The sequence below is a fragment of the Haemaphysalis longicornis genome, unplaced genomic scaffold (assembly GCF_048455015.1).
Source record: "Haemaphysalis longicornis isolate Haplotype H1 unplaced genomic scaffold, Haemaphysalis longicornis Haplotype H1 scaffold_5, whole genome shotgun sequence".
NCBI classification, from domain to species: domain Eukaryota; kingdom Metazoa; phylum Arthropoda; class Arachnida; order Ixodida; family Ixodidae; genus Haemaphysalis; species Haemaphysalis longicornis.
The window spans coordinates 184,070,791-184,091,939 of record NW_027526385.1 but is presented as its reverse complement, the minus strand read 5'-3'; the positions used below and the strand labels follow the sequence as shown (position 1 = coordinate 184,091,939).

Below are 21,149 nucleotides of genomic sequence, written 5' to 3'. Positions count from 1 at the left end.
AAAATGACGCATGACGCGCGCGGCAGAATGGAGGAGCCTGACTACTTGCGATGAGATCAAGACAGCCGGCTTGGCTCCGCGGAGATGGTTAGGCTTAGCACCCCGGCAAATATTTTACGGGCGCTTTCTAGCGGCGCGGATGATGTTTTATAGTACCGTTTTCGCATGCATTATCATCTCCTTTACCGCACAAGCAACTTCGTGCCTCCCTTGAGACGCATTTTAAAGAGCAGTTAGAAACGGTCGCTTGAGCGCCCGCACCACTTCGCGGCTGGAGCCGACGCCATGTTGACGCCACCGGCCGCGCCGCGCGCAGCGTGGGGGTGGTTTCCCGGTGGTGTCAGCGCGCGCTGGGCGTGCGCAGAGCGTTTTCACGAGCAGAAAAGAACAACACCAATACAGTCTGCGAAAGCACGTACCGTTCGCCGTGTATATGCTTCGCGACTTTGCTGCTGAGACGCTCTGAATTTATTATTATTTTTTTTAGTTTTGGGTGGTTCGAATATTTCGAACCATAAAAGTGTTGTTCGAATCGAATCGAATACCAAAAAATTCGAATCGAATATTCGAAGTTTCGAATATTCGCACACCCCTAGTTTTAACTATAAAATTTAATGGAGTAAAGCCTGCTTTCCACCCTAGGAACCATTCACTTGGGCACTGTTCACTTTTGCTCCCATGGTTTTCCTCTGATGACTTACGGCAGCAGCCCCAACAAGCTCTTGAGCACTACTCCAACTGTCTGCCGACTGATGACAGGCCAGTCAACTTGCCCCAGGGGGCTCACCACGAACCGCCATTTGACACACGAGGCCTGTGGAGAGGTTCGCAGCAACTGGTGTGCGTTGAGTAACTCTGATCAAAGCGTCACACGGAGCTTCAAGTGGGGAGAAGGAGGCTTGGCTAGCACGGAAACACTTCTCTAGCGAGCAAACAGATTGACAAAAAGCCTAGCCTCGTCTACCACGGAATTAGAGCAGTGTCCATTCCTCGTTGTGAAGCGTTGCACCACCGCAGGTATGCACTACTCTGTGGGCATGGAACACTTCACTGGACTACAACGGAACAGCAGCAGCTGCCAGGTATGGGATGGAAATAAGGCTTAACATTACACTTCCAGGTCTTCGAATGTCATTCTGCGCCCACAACTTAAAGTACGGAGGGCATTTTCAAGTACAAGCGCAACGAGGCATTGTCCATCGTTATACGGTTGGACAACTCCACATGCCAGATGCATGTGGAGTTCTCCAGGAAAATAAATAAATAAATAAAAGACAAAACGAGCACAAGCCCTTCGTGGCTTTTGCGAACACATAAGAAGTAGTGTCAGTCTGCCTGGCGTTCATCCCAACTGTCCTTGTGATTGAAGGTGCGCATACTGGCAGTTTCTGCGCCAACTAAGCATGGTCCGCAAACAAGGCCGAACCAAAGGGGGCATACAATACAGCCCAACATGCCAAGCAATGTCATGCCTATTGTAGGTTCAGCTCTAAGTGTGGCATGAAGGCTAACGGCGGACCGTCACATCCTCTTCTACTCACTAACCCTTAGGCAAGCAACTTTTACACTGAGCAATATCGGAGACTCCGCCAAATGCTTGGGTTTCTACATCTGCAAAGCTCGCCCAGGTTGCTCTTAAACAGTGCCCCCGCATTAGAAACATCTGCCCAACAAAGTGGATGGGCCCCCATCGCTCATATTTGGTCACAACCAAACGTCCCAGCGGTAATGTCGACCATCCCGGATTTGCTCAGTAAAACTTGTGGGTCATCCTCGCATGGCCCACAATGCTCCCTGAAAGTGTTTTTGTCCAAAAAGGATTTGTTCTTTTTCTAGCGGCCCTTTTATACCTTCAGGGTTTAAAGCAAACCTACATCTGCGAAAAAAAATCATAAAAAAGTAACTTCACTTATAATGGCCACCATTTTTTGTGAACATCATGTTGAGGCCCTGAGCTGCTCTGTGCCGCATTTTTAAAATATTTTTGCATTTTCTTTGCCGTGATTACGCCATTCAGAAAATACACGATGTCGCGCATTTTCAAATATTTTTAGCAAATACGAGCACATTCTCTCAGCCAATGAAGCACTTGTACCTGTATCTCAGCATTGCGGAAAATTGGTAAAAACTATATTTACGCTGAAAAAAGGCGAAATGTGCGAGAAAACGCTTTTCAAACCTGGAAAAATCTCCTTTCTGGCCCATATTCACCTTGAAATGGCGCACTGTTGTGCTCGTAGTAAAAATATCAAATACAAGCCATTCACCAGTACAAGTGATCCCAGTTTATTTCAGAAAGTTTCATCAGAACAGTTTTTGTTTTAGCAGAGGAAAAAATTTTTTCAATTTGTACAGCGACACTACTTCACCCCGTTGTTCCACAGAGTGTCTTCTCTGCACGGCATGCGCCTGCCTGCATGAAAGAGGCGCGAGCCAGCGGGTTCGCGCTACAAGAATACTTTTCGCCGCAATGGTATTTCGTAGCGTCAGTACAGGAAAAAGGAATAATTCGCGTGTTGGTGAGAAAAGTACAACGTGGAGCTAGCGGTGGTGCGCCCATTACATGAGTACTGGCAACTCAACGGCTGGACATCAGATGTGCATTTAAAGCATCGGGTTATGCAATACCCCGCTAACGCATACAAATAAATCCATTTAACTCGATGACTCCACCGCTGTTTATTTGGTAATTTTCGGCATACTTAAAAGATACCACGTATAACATACCCTGCTTCCTTAAATGCACTTCCATGTCCAGCTAGCCATTGAGTTACCCGTACTCATGTAATGGGCGCACCACCGCTAGCTCCACGTTGTACTTTTCTCACCAACACGCGAATTATTCCTTTTTCCTGTACTGACGCTACGAAATACCATTGCGGCGAAAAGTATTCTTGTAGCGCGAACCCGCTGGCTCGTGCCTCTTTCATGCAGGCAGGCGCATGCCGTGCAGAGAAGACGCTCTGTGGAACAACGGGGTGAAGTAGTGTCGCTGTACAAAGTGAAAAAATTTTTTCCTCTGCTAAAACAAAAACTGTTCTGATGAAACTTTCTGAAATAAACTGCGATCACTTGTACTAGTGAATGGCTTGTATTTGATATTTTTACTATGAGCACAACAATGCGCAATTTAAAGGTGAAAAACCGAGGTGCCACATCCAAGCAACCGATGCCACTTCGGATATGAAACCACCCCCAGCACTCCTCATAGCCCTGCAAAGGGCGTGGGAAGTTGGGCAAGTTGGTGCCGGGATATCTTGCACACATTTCCTAGCGCAAAGACAACGAAGGACTAGCACTAGTCCCGTCCGCCTTCTTCCCTCGTGTTCTCGTCCCCTTTGCGCTAAGGAACGCACGCCCTTCAAAGCCCACCGGCACTAGCTCTGGAAGCTCCCCGCAACTTTCAAGTGTCCCGCAGGTCGACGAGGCATCCCCTCCCAGACCCGACGAGTGACAGAAGACGCCAGACTCACCAGGGCCCAGCGCTCCTCCCGGGTGCCGTGGTAGAGCAGCACGGAGAGGGAGGGCGTGAAGCGCTGCAGCTCGCTCAGCCAGTTGGGCAGGGTGGACAGGGGGGCCACCACCAGGTAGGGCCCCGGCAGGCCGCTCTCCACCAGGGCGGCCACCAGCGCTATCACCTGCACAGTCTTGCCCAGGCCCATCTCGTCCGCCAGGATGCCGTTCACCCCGTTCTCGTACAGCACCTGCACAGCGGTGGCCATCGGGCATGGTCATGGGCAACTGACGATGCGGCGTCACCCACCAACTCGGGAACCCGTTCGGCAGTACGTCTAGCAGACACTGTATACACCCAACTGTCAAATCAAAATTGGCATTTCTGGTGTTGTACACGCCGAATCTGCACCTGGGCTATGGGGCGAGCCATAGTGGGGTCTCCAGTTTAATTTCGACCACCTGGGGATCTTTTAACGTGCACCGAAATCTCGGTTTTCGCTTTTCGCCTCCATCTGAAAAGCTGCAACCCGTATCCTTGGGCAGTGGTACACTTGACTGGGACCAAAGCCAAGGAGGAGAGTCTCGTGTTTTCTGAGTCTTAAATACACCCATCAGAATGGCTTCGCCCCACAACTGCAATGCTGAGTGGCAACAGATTTCCCCCCATTTCTGTACCACGGTATCCGCAAGCAGGTGTTTGACGCAAGAAGGCCGTCCTTTCCATTTATTCCCTTTGGTAGCTTTGAACGTAAATTACGAAAATATGGATGAAAGTTTGTCTTATTTTTGTGGGGCAAATTTATCAAACATTTGCATTCCCAACTTTGAAAGCACGAGGGACACCAGCAGACTGACTCCTTTGGAGCACAAGAAATGCCACACCACCAACAAAATACGTTATTTCCAAATTATGGAATCCAAGATGCCAGAGGCCATTCGCTGGTGCGCATCATTTGCAATTTTCAGCTGGGTTTTACGATGTCCCCAGGACATTCCAACTTTCTGCCTGGGCTAGAGTGTTCCAAGCTGCACCGAGGCGGCTCCATGCTTTTGACTGTGTCAAGTGCCCCCTGTCGCCACTGACGAAAGCAGCGCCCTTTGTGCAAATGAAGTTCCACATGCACAAGTGAGTGACTCCACATTGAACGTAACAGTATTACTAGGGATTTTCATGAGCGTAGCCAATGAAAGTGCTAACGAAACGTTCCTCATACTAGGCCTAACATGGCCAGCTGACATACCTTGGCCACTTGCAACCACTTAAAATTGCCATTACAGGTGCATCCTGCCAGACAACACTTCTGCAAGGTGCGCTCATTGCTGCCATGCCCTCCACCAGTTTGTTTTCCCCATTTGTTTGGAGAACAGAGATAGAAGCAGTAAGAGAAGCAGGCAGGCACTTTGTTTCACTCCATAGAAGTGCACCAACGAAACTCCATGCTTTAGCTTCAGCTCCATGCTTTAGCTTTAGTGAACAGCAAAAGGGCCCTCAATCCTAGCTGCCAACTTTGAGCGCAAGATGGACAATTCTGAATGCAGTTTCAAAGGGTGGTTAAAAACATACCAGCAAACAGCTCTTGAGCGCAACACATACACACAGTGGACGCCCTTTGCTTCCTGACCCTTAACCTTTTTCGCGCCCCTGACGACACTGGCAAGTCTAACTATGCTTTTTGTCGCACCACAGAGTGCGGCCCCAAACCTCAGCAAGATCTGCGGAATTCTTGCTTAGGGGCGAAAGAAGAGAGAAAGAGAGAGAAAAGTGCTGCCAATCCATGTCCCCTCCTCCGGCCTTCCTCTTTACAATGCTGTCCCGGGTGAGAGGCAGGCGGTCCTCACCTTGAGCCACTGGTAGCCCTCAATCTGGTAGGGCCGCATCACACCGCCGGTGAACAGCGAGGGCTGGCCTTCGGGGCAGTCCGCGCTGCGGGAGGGCACCGCCAGTGGCTTCCTCTCCTGCCCGACAACACAGCAGGAGGAGGGAAACGGGCACATGCCGATTACAAAAACTGGCACGCAAATGCAGCGTCATTTATTTGCACCGAAAAACCAGACATCTGGTCCCCCGAGTGGACTCCTCTGAACAGGATGTGCAAACTCCCCCCCCAGGACAATCCACCACTTTATTCCAGACTCACTGTTACGTATGCGCTCAAGACCCACATACGAGTTTGACACCAAACCAAAACCCCCTGGGGCAATAAAAAGGGTGTGCCTGTTCCCACCCTCACTGGCAAGCCCCAAAACGTGCAGGGCAAATTCCAACGCCTACTCGCTCGAGATTTACCAGGGGCTGTGACAACACCTGACAGAACGTCGCTGCAATACCATATCCCCCCTGGACTGTCCCGATGCTTGGTCAAAAGGACCTGGCATGGTGGAGCCCGTCAACGCCACAACCACCACCGTATGCATGACGTGGCAGACCCTACTTGGCCATTCACGTTCGGCAACTCAGGGACCTCCACTCTGTTTCCACCAAGCCCAATCTCTGTTCTCGAATATTCGCACCTACCCTCTGCGCCTGCATACAGACACACACGTTCGTGAAAGAAAGCACACAACCCACTGTAATCATGTGCCTACCAGTGCTTGCAAATGCAAAGAGGTGTTGTCACTGCCCAAACAAATGACACCAAAGTTGTGCTGACTCTGCTCATACAAAGCAAGCACCGGCTGCTACAACTGTGGCCCTCAGCAGTGGAGTCATCTTTAAAGGGATAGGCACTGGCAATCAAGAGACGAAAAGAATGGGAAAATGGTGCGTCGCAACCAACCTGAGCGGACAGCAGCGAGGGAGAGTTTGGTGCAGACGCCCTTGCTCGCTTCGGGTCTAAGAAAGAGAAAGGGAAGAGTGTGGCCACTCGAGAAACTTTTCATCTCAATGGGAAAAACATGCAACATGGCTTAAGAGTAGTTTTTTTTTTTTTTTTCTCGCAATGATTTAATTTTCCACAAAGAACTCTCGACGAAGTTGTACTGCTGAAGGAGTGCTGCACCCAGAGGTTGTTTTGTATTAAAAAAAAAAAAACACGCTAATTTTACTTTGCGACCTCAGCAAGACGATGAATACAGAACAAGCTGATCAGTTTAACCGTCACTAGGTGTGGCAACTTGTTATGCGAGCTAAATGTGCAAGCATAACATGCTATCTCAACTGAAATGTAGACTAGTCAACAAAGTGGAATTCACTCGCAATGTCTCCACGCTGTTCTGAAGATATGAACCCACGAGTTCTGCTAAATCTGCTGCACTAACTGAAATACAACAGAAGCTCAAGTTTGCAGCTGGAGCTTCACGCAACAAAGCTACACATGCAGGGCGTTCCCAATCACTTCAAACCACCTGGAGGCATTTTGAATCTCAAACCCAAAGGTGTTTCTGCATTAACCTCCTGCAGAAAAGAAGCAGAGGAAAGCAAAAGACTCTCCAGCAGGGAATGAAGTCCATAACATCGCACAAGCAGCAACAAAACTGCAGAAAAGAAAAAAAAAAAAAGCACTGAAATTTAACGAAGACAGCACAAATGCTGCTGTCATGCAGCACACATGACAAGGCCAAAAAGCATTTCTGCTGTTAAGCTTCCAATGACATCATTTCAGAGCAAAAAAAAAAAAAAAAAACTTTCATGCCAGATGATAAGTGGGAATAAAGCTTCGGCCTCCTAGACCTCAGAGAAGGGTAGTACATAGCTTCGAGGATCAACCTTCAAGGATCAGCCCTACCTTTGGCCTCATCCAGCCCCTTTCTCTTCTGAATGGACGACCTCGGAGATGACTCAGCACTGCCCGCCTCCTTTCTCCTCAGCGATCTGCCTGGACTTTGGGCTGCCTCCTGGATTTGGGTGGGGTCACACGTTAGAGGTGCCTGACCACAGTAGCGCAGTGGATGCTGTAATAGCACAGGTTAGCACCTGTCCCTGATATCGACACTTGGTGAATGTGGCCCTTCTCAACCACACTAGTATTTAACGTACAAACCAGTGTGTAGGCTGAAGCAATCGTGCCCCAAGCCATCGGACGCTGAACCAAAAGTGAGGTTTCTGATGTGCAAGTTTCAAGCTCACAAATACGGGACGCACTAAAAACTGAACAGTAGCTTTCCCCGATTTGCAGCTCATTCGGGTGAGATGCAAGCATGGTGTTTTGAATTGATAAACAGAGTACCTGGAGCAAAACATGGGCTTGCAAGCTTTTGCTGCATCGCACCGGAAACAGAACAACCCCAGTTGGTATGAACCACCCATTGATACACTGCTGGGTTCCTTGCTGAAATTGGCATGCCGACAGTGAACATTACACTTGCTAACACATTCTCTTGAAAGAAACACACACAGCGCGCAAAACAACAGGACGAAAGACGGAGGGATGTACAACACAGCGCTTGTGTTGTACATCCCTCCGTCTTTGTCCTGTTGTTTTGCGCGCTGTGTGTGTTTCGTTCAAGATGATTTACCAACTCGCCCAACTTTCGGTGTTAACACATTCTCATTCACAGAACAGCTGACCTCTGGTTAGTCACATTCCATTAAAGCTGTAAAAGCTTGGGTGCATGCAAGCATGAAGAACAACAAACATTTGCTGCCTTTTGAGTAGCAGCTCAATACAACGTTCAATTTTCACCTTCAACCACCACGAATTGGTGCGCAGGGGGAGCGCATTGCTCGGATGCGTGTACAAACTCGACGCTAGTAGTACGAGAGAAGCCACTGCTCGGTCAAGCACTACACCCGGTGCACTCGAAACACATTCAGGGCTGTTTATACGCACGCAGGGTGCACCAAACACTGCACAGACACACGCTGATTGCAAAAGGGGCAATGAGCTCCTCTACCCTCACACAGTGACCTTATTCTTTCTAGCGAACTGTCTCGACAAAGCTGGGATGGCATGGCAACCCTTTCCCTGGTTGTTTTGGTGCCACTAAGTTGATGCGCTTTCCCTCGAAAAGTATGGCCTCCCTTTCTCGTCCTACTTTTGTTCCGCATTCATGGCAAGTCAAACACGTGCACAACGTGCACATTCGGATATTTGTTTCAGCAAACAAATAGCCCACGGTTGACCAGCTCCCATGCTGCATCCTTCTTCCCCTCTATACGTGTCACCGATGCTTAATTTTTACTACAACCCGAGGGCCCCAACAGCATGGTGTTAAGGCATGTCCTCACTTGCAGCCCCCCACACGCCACAAAACGCCCTTTCGCAGCAAGATTCCTCTGCCGCGCAAGGATGGGTCTGGACCCCAGGGCGCTTTGCGCCAAACTCAACGAGCCAATCAGCGCCCGGGTCACGCGAGCTGCGAGGTTAGTGCTCTCCCCGGGGAGCTCGGCCGGCGCGGAGAGCCGGTGAGCGCGCAGACCCGTTCTTCCCTGCTATCCCGTCGGAGAGGGCGAAAACTGGTTTGCTCCACCGCCGCCGCCAGTTTCGCGCACGTGCACTCCCAGTAGTGTAGCCTTCAAAAAGCGGTGGCGTTTCTGAGTGCACGGCGCGAGATTACTGCCGCAAGTGAGAACGTACCTGTACAAAACTAATGCTTTTTAGAAGCGTGTGGAACTAAGGTCCACTCCTCGGGGCAGGCGTTTGACGCACAGCATCAGATTGGCGCACAGAAATTGGGTTGATACGAGACATGTCACCGCTTTCAAAGTATCTCTGATGCTGGTGAATGCTCGTGAAAAATAGAGAGCCTCAAAACACTGGTTGTAGGCACAACACGCTCATCTGCCATCAAGGTCAGCCAGAAGTCTCAGGTCAGATTGGGTCACGGAGCAATTATTATTGTGGAGGAGAAACATCGCTTGCTCGGGTGTCATAAAGCCATGGCACTGGGCGCAGAACTGACTAGCCGTTCTTCATTATTTGGCAAAAAAAAAAAAAAAAATGCCCACGGCACGTTTTCCAAAGGAGACAAGTGGCTCAAGGTTGTTCAGTGGCACTTTACCCCCTTCATTCTTGCTCTGTGGCCTCGACAGTGCTTGCGGGTGGTGGGATAAAGTCACGGTTGGGTGGGGAGGAAATGCAGTTTTTGAAAATAACCTGTAAACGGGGCAACACACCCTATGCATCATCTGCCGTGCCGTGGAGAAAACTTCATTTCCTCCTCGCCCAACCGTGGGCTAACGTGACTTTATCCCATAGTTCCATAGTAATATACACTAAAGGGAAATCTGGCGCTGCAATCGCAGGCCGCCGAGGGCGCCGCCATTGCAGCTAGTGACGTTCCTCACCCACTTGGTTTGGTTAGCCACATGGCTTCTTTTTCGTCTCAAATCCAAATTTAACAAAGAAGAGCAACATTTTTTGTTTGTTCATCATGCACGAAGCTTCTAAATAGTCGCTCACAAATAAATACTGTTGGAAACTTCAATTTTATAATAACAGAACAAATTTGAATAAGCTTTTACCCTATTATTGTTGCTCTTTTGCAGCCGGAGGCAACTTTTCAGCCTGTTCATGAGCCTCGCCAAGGACAACTGGAACGTGCCCGCCCGGGACATGACGGAACGCTCGCTAAAGCGCAGCTCCCCTAGACAGTGGCGGCAGTTTTCCCTCTGGTGTATATCAGTCTGACACTCTGTGCTTTATCCCACCGCCCGCAAGCGCTGTTGTGTCCAAGCAGACTCCTCTCCTCAGATACGTCTCCCTCCCTGGGTTGGGTTTCCTCCCCGAGGGCCCGCTCTCACGCAAGACGTGCACACAGCGGGACGAAACGCCCCGGCTTCACGGACCTGCTGGTTGTGCCGGATCTCCTGCAGCTGCCTGCGCTCGCCTGCTCCCCCGCCAGTGCGGCGCAACCCCTTGGCGGCCCGCTCGGCGTTCTGCTTCTCGATGCGCTCGACCAGGAACTGCGAGTAGATGTTGCTGGCGTGCAGCAGCTTCTTGAGGCGCGCCAGGCACGCCTCCCGGGCCTCCGCCTCCTGCTCCTGGCGGCTCAGCAGACGCTGTGGAAAGGGGAGGCCAAGGGGACAGCAGTCACACAAAAAACAGGGCAGACGGCTAGAGCTGCCTCCAAAGAATGGCGGGGGGCACAGCCTGTCACAAGTTGGAGCAACAACGTCACGGAGCAAAAAAACAAGACAGGGAGGGGAACACCGCTTCCTGCCACGGTCAGACAATGTAACAAGCCCTTGGCGCAGTTCATTCAAGCTAGTGGCATCTGCGGAGGGAGAAGAAACTGTGCTGATGTCGTAACCGGTATTTCACTGGGAAGCGAAAAGGTGGCATGGCCACTATCATCCCGTTCATCAGATGCCAATTTATCTCCTATGCTGTCACAGCTTCCAAGCTCTGTAGCCCGCATTAGTAGGTATTCATTGTGGCATTATCCGGCTGCTTGCCCGTGACCGCTGCAATGGCTATTTCGCTTCCTATATACATTCTTGCTCCATGGATAACAACATGCAAGTGTTGACAGGTTGGCAAGTCAACACCTCACCACGGCATTCTCTGCTAAGCTATTCCAACAAGCCAGACATTACCTATGGTCGCCATCAGCCCTTACTTTTAGCTAATGATAGCATGCGAGCTTGGAAAGCATCATGTTTGTGCTCGTGTTATACACAGCTCCCCCTGAAGGGTGCCATCACCCCGACATGTGCTTTTCGTGTGCACATTTCTCCAGTGCATGCCATGATAAGGCACCAAACCGGCTGCACACATATGCATGTGCACTTTATGTGAAGTGTAGACACATAAATTGCAGACTGGGTGGATGCAGCTCATTTCCCTGGGACCCATGTACATGTTGGACACAGGCTAACCCGAATCTAACTCTTTTATTAAATTCCCCCATTCCAGGTTTGTATTTCCCCTACGATGGGGAATTCTGGATGACAATTGAAAAGTCTGGATATTGATGGAGCGAGCATCCCTCAACAGAGGAACTCGTCTTCTGACAAGTTTCCTCGTTAAAGTGATGGCTCCAGCGACATTTCCTTCTTCGATAATTTCTCGTGCCCGGTAGCTGCAAGTTACGCAGCTAAGCCCATTCACTGTGCTACATAGTGCAAATTTTTATTTGTTAAAAAAGATTATCATCCTCATCAACACTCTCATAAGGTCTACTGCCGGACGAAGGCCTCTCCCATTAAAGGGATACTGAAGTGATTTGTAAACATTGCAGGAGTACTAGCGCAAATGGTAGTCTGGAGTCTCTCGGCCATGTTTTGACCACTCTCGCTGCATTTACGAGACTTTATTCAGTAGAAAAATCACTTCAAAAATGCTCCCCCCCCCCCCTTTCTGTATTCCCCTTGCCGATTTCCTATGAGGTTTAGTATGACATCAAAACAAGATGACTTGTATTGACTGCGCCGCTGCTCGGCTCGCCGACCCTCCGACAGAATCGGTCGGCCGGCAGCCAGCGGGTCGACGCAAATTCATTTGCTCAGTTGAAACTAAGCCACGACATGTTTGTGCCTGGAAGAATGTGCTTTTAGTTCATTAATTTGTAGACTGTATCAAGCTCAAAGTTCGAGTCGTTCCACACACACGCTTTGCTGAGTGGTACAATAGCAGGAAAACCTACGGCCAATTGAAGGCCGGAGAAGAGCAAGCGAAGTTAATATAGGTACTAAAGAATTAAAATCAACCAAAACTTTTATCGTACAGCATAAAATTAGGGTGCGAGAAGCACTTTTTGCACTGGGTAAACTAGCACAGCGGTCAGCAGCACGACCCCACATCCGCGAAAGCTTTCCCACCTAAGGAATGCAGTCGCTAGGCATGAGATATTGTGAGAATTTGGGGGATGCTTACTGCGCAAGCGCTATTCAAGAAATGGCCATGTAGGCTGCTTGGAATGCTGAGGCTAAATAAAAATGTAAATAGGTTATACATTATATACTTATACATATAGTTATACATTATTTCCACCCTTGGGAGTACTGGCTTATGTCTGAGTGGTTTGTAGCACTAAGTATAGTGTTTTGTAATTCACAAGTTCAAATCACCGTAGTGCAAGTTTTCTTTTCTTTTTGAAGTTTTTTTTTGGGGGGGAGCATCTGAATTCACTATTTCAGCGCTGTAACGTTCATTACTCCACAAGCGAGTTCGCAAAACGCATGTAGACTGGCACTGACGCGCTGGCGAGTTCTCGTTGGCATACTGTTGCCATAAGCGCTGACTGTATCCGGGCACAGCCCCGAATCAGCCGACCCTTGGCCTGGTGCGAACACGCCTCTCACGATACAGGCATGAGTGAGGCAAGCTACAAAGGTGGGGTAAAAGCGCATTGCATTTGAGTGTCTGCGGTGAGGCGGAGGGCGTTTATCCACTGTGTATTCCCCAGATTGTTACAATTCCAAGCCATGCTGGTAGCTATAGGCTTATCTGACGCATCTTTACAGCCAACAACATGGCAGAAGCGCGGTATGCCGATTACTGAGATATCGATAATGCCCATCTAACGATAACGTTGGATATGCCAAGCATGTGGTCTCACAGAACCGAAACCAAAACTGGTCTGAATTCTAATCTTGGACATCGTCCAATCACGTAGCACCTTGTAATGAACGACACCACTGCTTTAGTAGGTGCAGCCACCGCAAACCACACATGGTAGTTTTTCTTCTCTCGGGCTTTATAAAATAAACGCTGACTTATCGCCCGGATAAACAATGGAAAGTGTTTATTTGAGCCAGTCTGCGCAGTGCAAACGAAAACAGGAGCTTGACAAATTCACTTCAGTGTCCCTTTCACTTACAACCGCTCTCCTGTACTGTGCTGCGCCTGCAGGGTACATTCTTTGCCTCCGAACCCCTCATTCACTCCTCCCATCAGGTCACTGACCTTCCCCTTCTTGACTGACGTACCAATGCAACTAGCCCAACCAAATAATCACTTGCTATGCAGCTTCATAAGAAATTTAAGTAATTTCAAGGATGTGCGAAATTCTACGTCTTTCAACACTTAGAAAACAACCTTTTCAAATTCAGAGAGAGGGAGAGAGAGAAATCGACTTTATTGGATCAAAATTCCTACGGAGGCTGCTGGCGACTTTCAAGAACCCCCCTGGCCACTTCCAATATAAGTTTCATGCGCGAGTGAAATAACCCCAAGCGCCCAAAATGCGAAAGGCGCTAGCCCGAAATGTGCACTAAATATCAACCGCACATTAAAATGGGAGGCCATGGCCGCAGCCCTTGTGGAAGCGCTCTTATTGTAAACTGCGCGTGCACGCACACAAGCGTATATCACCGTCTATTGCATACCGCAGTTAAAATTTTCAAAAGCTGCGGTTAAATGGCAACAATAAACAAGAAAGAGACAAAAAAAGAAAAAGCTACGAGCGTCTATTTCATTCAAACTTTTTCAATGCACGTGCTGCTTTATGGAGGGAACGCGATGAATTTTAAGTAGCCTCCCAGGATAAGTTTTTATCTCCATCTTGTGATAGGAATGTTGTTAATATTGTCGGACTTCACCCGCATATACCACCCCTAAGCATGTAGCTACTGTAACATCGTTACATTCCCCTCGAACAAAAAGACAAATGCGTGAACGCGCGCACGCGACACAGACCACGCAGTGCGAGCGACTGAAAAGGCAGCCGCACGAGGCACCGCCGGGCCATATTTTTGCGCAACATACCTTCTCCTCTTCCTTCTGAGCCTGCTCAAGCAGTTGCTCTTCCTCCTTGACCATTTCTTCGGTGAGAAGAATCTCTCCAGCGCCGGCGCCAGCGGCAGCCATGGCCGTTTCCATGACCCTGAACTCCGTGCCTGCACGCAACACTCGGAAGAAAAACTCACGTGCGCGTCTTGCGAACGCTCCTCTAACTGCTACAAAGACTGTGTGAATTACTTTCGGAGGATGTCACGAGGTAACTAGAACGGAAAGTAATGACTCGCCAGTCCGCGCACAAGCAGACGGCCAGCGTGCGAGCAAGTGCGCACGAAAAACGCGGGAACGCAATGGTCGCGAGACAGGAACCGACAAGAAGACAGACGACAGACGAGCGTAGAGCTGGAACAGTTAAATCGCTGAAACGAGTCGCCTGCGTCGTAAGTTTTTAAAATAAATTATCTCTGTAAAATTTTTCAACCCCTCTAAACAAGAAACTTCGACCCAAAAAACTTGTACATTTGTTAGTTACCATGGTTACCATAGCAACTGTCAAACAGCAGACGACAACCAACTACTATGAGCAACATTCTGCGTGTCAAGTGCGCTGTGGCTGGTAACAACTGCTCGTTTGGCGAAAATTGTTTTCCGTGCATATTGAATTCATCCACGTTCTTTACTAATCTATGCGCGCTAACGAACGCCCCCTTCCATTATTTATTCTTCAGGAGATGCTGCTGTCGGAAAGACAGCTCTGATTCAAGTCTTTCTGCATGATCGCAGCTATTTTCCCAAGAATTATTCGATGGTAAGGGCAATAATGTTACGGGACATGAATGCGATGTCTAACGTGTAGCACTTTTTTTTTTTTTAACAAGACCACTGGAGTCACGCTTTCTGTAGGGAAAGTCAACATACCAGATACCAAGGACGCTGTAGTAAGTATTTCCCTTATTTCCGGGATATAATATCACGACGCCTGAAATTCGAAAGTATTAACGCGTCCAAATGTCAACATTACCTACTCATTAGTTTTACTATATATGAATGTGAGCAATTACGCTCAGGATTTCGGCACGAATCGTATACATATTTAAAACTTGTATGACTTCCTAGGAGCTGTACCTGCACGATTGCTCAGGGAAAGAAGTCTATTTGGATTTTGTCCAAGAGTTGGTAAGTGTACGAGTAAGTGTCAATCAGCAACTTTGGAGATGTTTACTGCCTCATTATTGTTTCAGTGGGCAGATGCCCCCCTAGCGATAATTATGTTCGACACATGCAACGAGTCTTCGCTTGAACACGTCTCACTTTGGGCTGCAAGGCTTTCCAAAAACAGCACGTGCGGACCAAAAATTGGTACGCCAGAACTATATCTATTTATTTATATTATCACTAGATTACAGCACTTGCAGATGTGGTACAAATGCAGCTTTGAAAGCCAATGGCATTGTTAAACGGTGCGTTATTGAAATGGGTTGTCTAAAATGTGCAGCACTTTTACCGAGTAGTTCCATTGTTAGGAGCCACTGAATAACACAGATGCTATAAAAGCATTTTCGATATGAATGATTGTGGGGTGTATTATTGCACTGAAGCTACACATACACAGGTGATGATGCACGCCATAGTGGAGGGCTCCGGGTTAACTTTGACCACCTGGGGATCTTCAGCGTGCGCTCAAATCTCAACACACGGGTGTTCTCACTTTTCACTTCCACCAGAAAAGCAGCCACCACGGTGGGTATAAAACTAACTTCACACAAAAAGACACTCCTTTAGTTGTGCAAGTAGTAATGTCAGCGGTTAAGAAAGGTTGGTAGCATTATTCTTGGCTAAAGAGTGCAAAGTAGACGGGGCAAGGATTAATAAACGAGCACTGCTTTCACAGCTTGCCTAGCCTAGCGCAAACATGGAGACCATGCGAGATGTTCATTTCCAGGCATCTTGGTTGGGACGAAGACGGACCTCAAAGAACGCCGTCGAGTATCTCCCAAGGACGGCCAAGAGATGGCTGACCGTATTGGTTTCCACTACTTGGAATCATCAGCGGTGAGAAGTCGAACTTGCCACTCATTCAGTCTAGCGTCTCCTAATGTGTTCGTCAATCTGCAGAAAGAAGCGGAAGGGGTGCAAGAGCCGTTCTTCTACCTCGCAAGCCAGTGGCACAAGACGCACACCGAAAAGAGCGGCTCAACAGACGATGCATTGTGAAGTGAACAAAGGGCAACCCTTTTAACAGTCACTTTCAATAGCAGTTTCAACGCTTGCCCTCATCTTAAATAATATTCCTCAAAAAACAAAAACACTTGCCACCTTACACTGTGTTTTATGGTGCTGTTCACTGTCCCACACCGAAGAAACACTCTAGTTGGGAGATAAGAAAGCCAGGGAGTCGGGATATCGAGTGTAGAGCACAGAAGCTTGACAATAAAAGCCGCACCTACAATGAAATGCAAAATATTTTGGACCGAGTTAATTTTTCAGCACCCTTAATAGCAAATGAGGCTCCCCAGGTTTGTTAGTGCGAACGCTAAAACTGTGTTGCAATCGCGTATACAGGTGGGATAATGAATTTTCCAATGCCTTTCTTTGTGCTAACCACACGCTTCGTATGACAGGATTCTTCCAAGACCTAATCCAGACAGCAAACTGAAAGTGCTGTCTGGACCAGCCATCATAAACAAATGAAACCAATAAACGTAGATTGAGACAGCATTCGTGAATAAAAACAAGAGTTTGCGCTCGTTTATTTACTATGTACACGGACACTGTGCGAGCAACGACGGCCGCCCTATCATCATCACCGCCCTTTCCGTTGCCGATAGCAGTTCTGACAGTAAATGGTGACGCTGCGCTTGTGGTCGACCGGGTTGGGGCCTCTCCCGTACTCGTGGTGCCACTGGACCCTGGGCCCCTCGGGACCTGGCGTGTTGACATTGCACGTCGCGCACCGGCCACACAGCCGGCAGATCCAGCGGCCCGCGGGGACGGACTTCATGCCTACGCAGAAGCTGTGATAGCCGCGGTCGCACCGGTCGCAGAACATCATCTTCTCTTCGTTGTCTGTCGCCATGCAGACATTGCACATCTTGCAGTCCATGCACTGCCACCGGTACGACTTTATGGCCGCCGCCATCTCCGGTAGGATGTCCAGGCAGGTCACGTGGCCCACCTTCCCGCACTCCGAGCACGAGATCAGCTCCTCGCCCGCCTTCGAGGTGTCCGCGTTGGCGCAGATCTTGCAGAAACCTCCCCCTCCGCCATTCTCCACGTCCGAACCCGGCGAGCTTCCGCCACTCGAACTGCTGCACGAGGAACCGTCCGAGCCCGAACTGTCGTCCGAGTCCGACTGACTACCGTCAGAAGCCGGGTGGGCGTACACGGAACCGATCTCCTGGGGAGGCCCATAGATGACCGTGCTGATGGGCAGATACTTGAGCTCCTGCGACGTGTATGCCCGGTAGTGGTCCTGGTACTGTCCCGGTATCAGCGCGACCGGGTACCTGCGGCGGTCGGCGGGCATCACTTCCACCTTGGCAATCTTCTTCACCGGGTACTGTATCGTGAACGTCTGCAGGTCAAAGCACGATCGGCGCTCTTCCCGCCGCTCCTGGTTCAGGTGCTGGTTGTACTCGGCTGTGGACGCAACGGCCTTGCGGACAAAGTCGGCCATCTTGCACTTTTCGATTGAGACTGCCGAGTAGCCTCGGTGCTTCTCGACGGTGTTCTGCTTGTCGCGCTCGCGAATGCAGTTGACGTACTCCTGGTACTTCTCGGGGTAATCACGCATAAACAAGTCCACCACATCGTCAGCACGGAGCGCGGTTAGTCCAAGGTCGCACATGGTCATTGTAACGACACCGTGCTCCTTCAGAAACTCCTTTTCGTCGAACTCGACGGGCCGCCGAACGAGGTCTGGGTGCTTGCGCTTGAACGACTTGACATTGAGGAACTCGGACACCTGCAAAGGGGAAACGGACATCAACACTGGAGTTTTAGAAGCCTGCAGTGCAGACAATGCAAACAGGCAATGGGTGTTTTGGGACAAGGCAGCAAGCAGTATGCAGAACATTCAAGCAACATGCTTGAAGCCTTCGTGATAAGGATGTATTTCTGAAAGTCACCAAGGGAAAAATCTCAAAACAAGCAAAACGAACTACTCTAAACGTCAAACTAGTACAACCATTCACACATAGTGATGCATTTGGGCTTATCTGTCTTCTGTAATACAGTTGTGAGAATTGTAACTGTTAAGACACTTCTGTCTTCACAGACGGAAGTGACTCAGCTCTGCTCTTAATGCTGTTACAGTCTATGTGTGCTGATGGCACGATAGCTGTACTAAAATGAACTACAACTTTACTGTAGGCCTAGTTGACATGCAACAAATCAGCGGGGCCAATAAAGTAGTGACATAAAAAGCTCAATAATTTGCATCACAATGCAAGCATTAGAGAGAGTGAAGAATATAGTAGACCGTAACCCAAGAGAACTTTATGCAAGACTGTAAAAGACATTAAATATATATATATAGCGAATCAGAAAATGGGAAATGAGGGGCTCCGTGAAATAAGACAGAAAATAAGGGTTGGCAGTCAAGAAAACCTCGGAAAGCAAAGGGGAGGTTGTGGTGGGTCATAGAAAGGGATGAAGAATTTTTCGAGTCGAAAAGAAAGTGGTGAAAAAATGCCCGCAGGGTGGGATCCGAACCCACGACCTCCAGAATACCGGTCTGGTGCGATAACCACTACGCTACCGGCGGGGCTGTTTCCCCAGCACTATCTCGGGTAGTTATGTTAAGTAATTTTTGTTTCCTGCACTTGGGAGTGGTAGCCAGCGCCACTCGGACTACTCGGGGTGAAGGGGACCTTCTTTTTAACCCCGGGGCGTGACTCGAGAGTCTACGACATGTCGAGAGTGGTCGACCAGCGTTGAACCCTCTTAAGCTCCCTTTGGCACCAAGACTGCCAGAACAGAGGCCCTCGCTAAGCATGTAGCGAATCAGAAACAGAAACAGCCCCGCCGGTGGCGTAGTCATCGCACCAGACCGGTATTCTGGAGGTCGTGGGTTCGGATCCCACCCGGCGGGCATTTTTTCACCACTTTCTTTTCGACTAAAAAAATTCTTCATCCCTTTCTATGACCCACCACCCACCACAACCTCCCCTTTGCTTTCCGAGGTTTTCTTGACTGCCAACCCTTATTTTCTATATATATATATATATATATATATATATATATATATATATATATATCAGAATGCACTCCACCATGCTGCTTAGAGCACTTTGTTTTGTTTGTTTGGCATTTGGGCGAACTGCCAAAACCTCAATTTATTATTATTTTTTTCACTCTGTCTAAAGTTCCGTGGGGGCTAAATTAATACATCGGATGTACCCAGGACTCCGATTCTATCACCGTGACTAAAGGTACGTTGGACAAATAAACACAAATCGCAGAGAACATCGTACGCATTTGTGACTCTGTTGGATGTAGCGAACGAAAGACAGCAAATGTCCGTCGGATACGCCTGGTGCTGCATTCTGAGCCATATGTACCGCTGGACAGATCACAGCTTCTGCCGTCCAATTTTTACAGTAGTACGATGCAGCGGGCCTTTACGTGTGCCTCAACAGTCCGCCTTAATTTTTACCCAGTCAAACCTCTATAGTGCACCGACTAGTCGGGATCACTGCTAATCATTTAATATTCCTTGCTTTGGCAAGTGACTCCTGGCTAGTCAGTGAGCAATGGGGTTTGGTCGGTTGGGTAACAATCAAGACAGACCGGCTTTTTCCTGAGTAGTGAAGCAGATGGCAAGTGGAAAGCGCCTCTGGACTGCTTCGAATACGCCAGTGGGTGCACCCATCGGATAGGCACTGTCACTTACCGACTTACGTCGCCCCTGGGGTCTGGGTACGCTCAACATACCCTTGGACAATTTGTTCTTTTTCCCTTCCCTTCCATGGCAGTAGGCCCCATTATTTTGTGTCCTCAACATTGAAGACACTGGAAACTCGCGGGCACGCAGCTTTCTTTCAAATTGGGGCTAGTCACCTTCATAGCACTAGGATTTTACATTTCGCGCAGCGGCCTAGCACAGAAGGTGAGGCGCCTTTAAGTAACGAACGGGTCTCTGCGCCTCCATATTTCGTTAATTTAAACTACGTCACTAACTGTTCCCTTCGAGGAGTAACATATACCGCTATAAGGAGGGGTATGAGAATAATGTGACGGATAAATCGTCCACGACAAGACGGCCCGCTTCCCCGCACAACACGGTTAAAGGAGGTCGATCACGCCAACTTTCCTTTCCATCTACAGGCGCAAAGGTGAACAAAGACAGCGATCATAGCACTGCGCACCTGCTCCTGCAACATGTAAGCGTCTCCACAGTCGGCCGGCCAATGGTACTCGAACAGTTTGTCAGCCGTGATGGTAGCCGTCGCTTCCGAAGTCACTTCGTCATCGGAAAATCGCTTGCGGCCGCTTTTGGCACTGCTGCCGCTGTTCTGCGAATCGCAGTCCACCACGGTAGGGGCGAAGCTCACCACAGGCGTTCGCGTCAGGTTTTCGCCCGAATCTGATGCGGCTGGCTTGGACGGCAGATCAGCCACAGACGATGACGGCTCGCGTCCGTCAGCGTCTTCGTCTTCGGGGTCCTTGGGGGCCGCCGAAGGAGTCGCCGTGCCCGACGACGGTTCCAGGTTCCATGAGCTTCGCGTGTCCTCTTCGAACACGGCCACGCCTCCGTTTGCCGCTCCGTCCGGAGGCTTCTCTGCCGGTGCTGGCGTCGCAGACGGCGTTAGGCTTAGCTTGGGTACGTGGGGCTGGAGAAAAGTGCCGGCTGCCGACGCGGATGCCTCCGACGCCGCGTTCTCGTTCGATCCCTGCGAGTCCGCATCGGCTCCCGTGGCTTCGCTGCCGAAACCCGGCGCTGGCCACGCCTCGCTGCCGTCTGCGGACATCGCTTTGAAAATGCGACGAAAACTTCGATGTGGACGCTTGATTTTTGCAACGAGCAGACGTTTTGTTTTGGCGTCTGTGATGATGTTTATTGCCGTTGGACGTCTATGGCTGAGCTGACTTTGCCCGCGACATTTCCTAACAAAAATGCTTTTTTTTGCA

General features: G+C 49.3%; 3 protein-coding genes across 5 annotated transcripts in view; 1 reads left to right on the top strand and 2 right to left on the bottom strand.

Moving 5' to 3' along the window:
- LOC144138880 (lymphoid-specific helicase-like) overlaps positions 1 to 14,395 on the bottom strand; it is a 42,598-nt gene extending 28,203 nt beyond the window's left edge. For all 3 annotated transcript variants that reach the window (XM_077671379.1, XM_077671380.1, XM_077671381.1), the window contains exons 1-6: positions 14,046 to 14,395; positions 10,184 to 10,396; positions 7,182 to 7,290; positions 6,234 to 6,289; positions 5,296 to 5,412; positions 3,474 to 3,704 (exon numbers count right to left, since the gene is read on the bottom strand). In XM_077671379.1, coding sequence (XP_077527505.1) covers positions 3,474 to 3,704; positions 5,296 to 5,412; positions 6,234 to 6,289; positions 7,182 to 7,290; positions 10,184 to 10,396; positions 14,046 to 14,159 — 840 coding nt within the window. In that variant the 5' untranslated portion in view covers positions 14,160 to 14,395. The remainder of the gene's footprint in view (positions 1 to 3,473; positions 3,705 to 5,295; positions 5,413 to 6,233; positions 6,290 to 7,181; positions 7,291 to 10,183; positions 10,397 to 14,045) is intronic.
- Positions 14,396 to 14,550: 155 nt separating this feature from the next.
- LOC144138885 (intraflagellar transport protein 27 homolog) lies at positions 14,551 to 16,644 on the top strand. The gene is made up of 7 exons (XM_077671388.1): positions 14,551 to 14,634; positions 14,747 to 14,826; positions 14,897 to 14,956; positions 15,135 to 15,194; positions 15,260 to 15,377; positions 15,961 to 16,070; positions 16,134 to 16,644. The coding sequence occupies exons 1-7, from the start codon at positions 14,598 to 14,600 to the stop codon at positions 16,230 to 16,232; spliced, it is 564 nt and encodes a 187-aa protein (XP_077527514.1). The 5' UTR covers positions 14,551 to 14,597; the 3' UTR covers positions 16,233 to 16,644.
- Positions 16,645 to 16,740: 96 nt separating this feature from the next.
- On the bottom strand, positions 16,741 to 21,083 carry LOC144138883 (PHD finger protein 10-like). Its single transcript, XM_077671384.1, has 2 exons — positions 20,387 to 21,083; positions 16,741 to 17,982 (listed from the first exon to the last, which is right to left on the bottom strand). Exons 1-2 carry the CDS (start codon positions 20,987 to 20,989, stop codon positions 16,822 to 16,824), a joined length of 1,764 nt encoding a protein of 587 aa, XP_077527510.1. The 5' UTR covers positions 20,990 to 21,083; the 3' UTR covers positions 16,741 to 16,821.
- Positions 21,084 to 21,149: the final 66 nt, after the last annotated feature.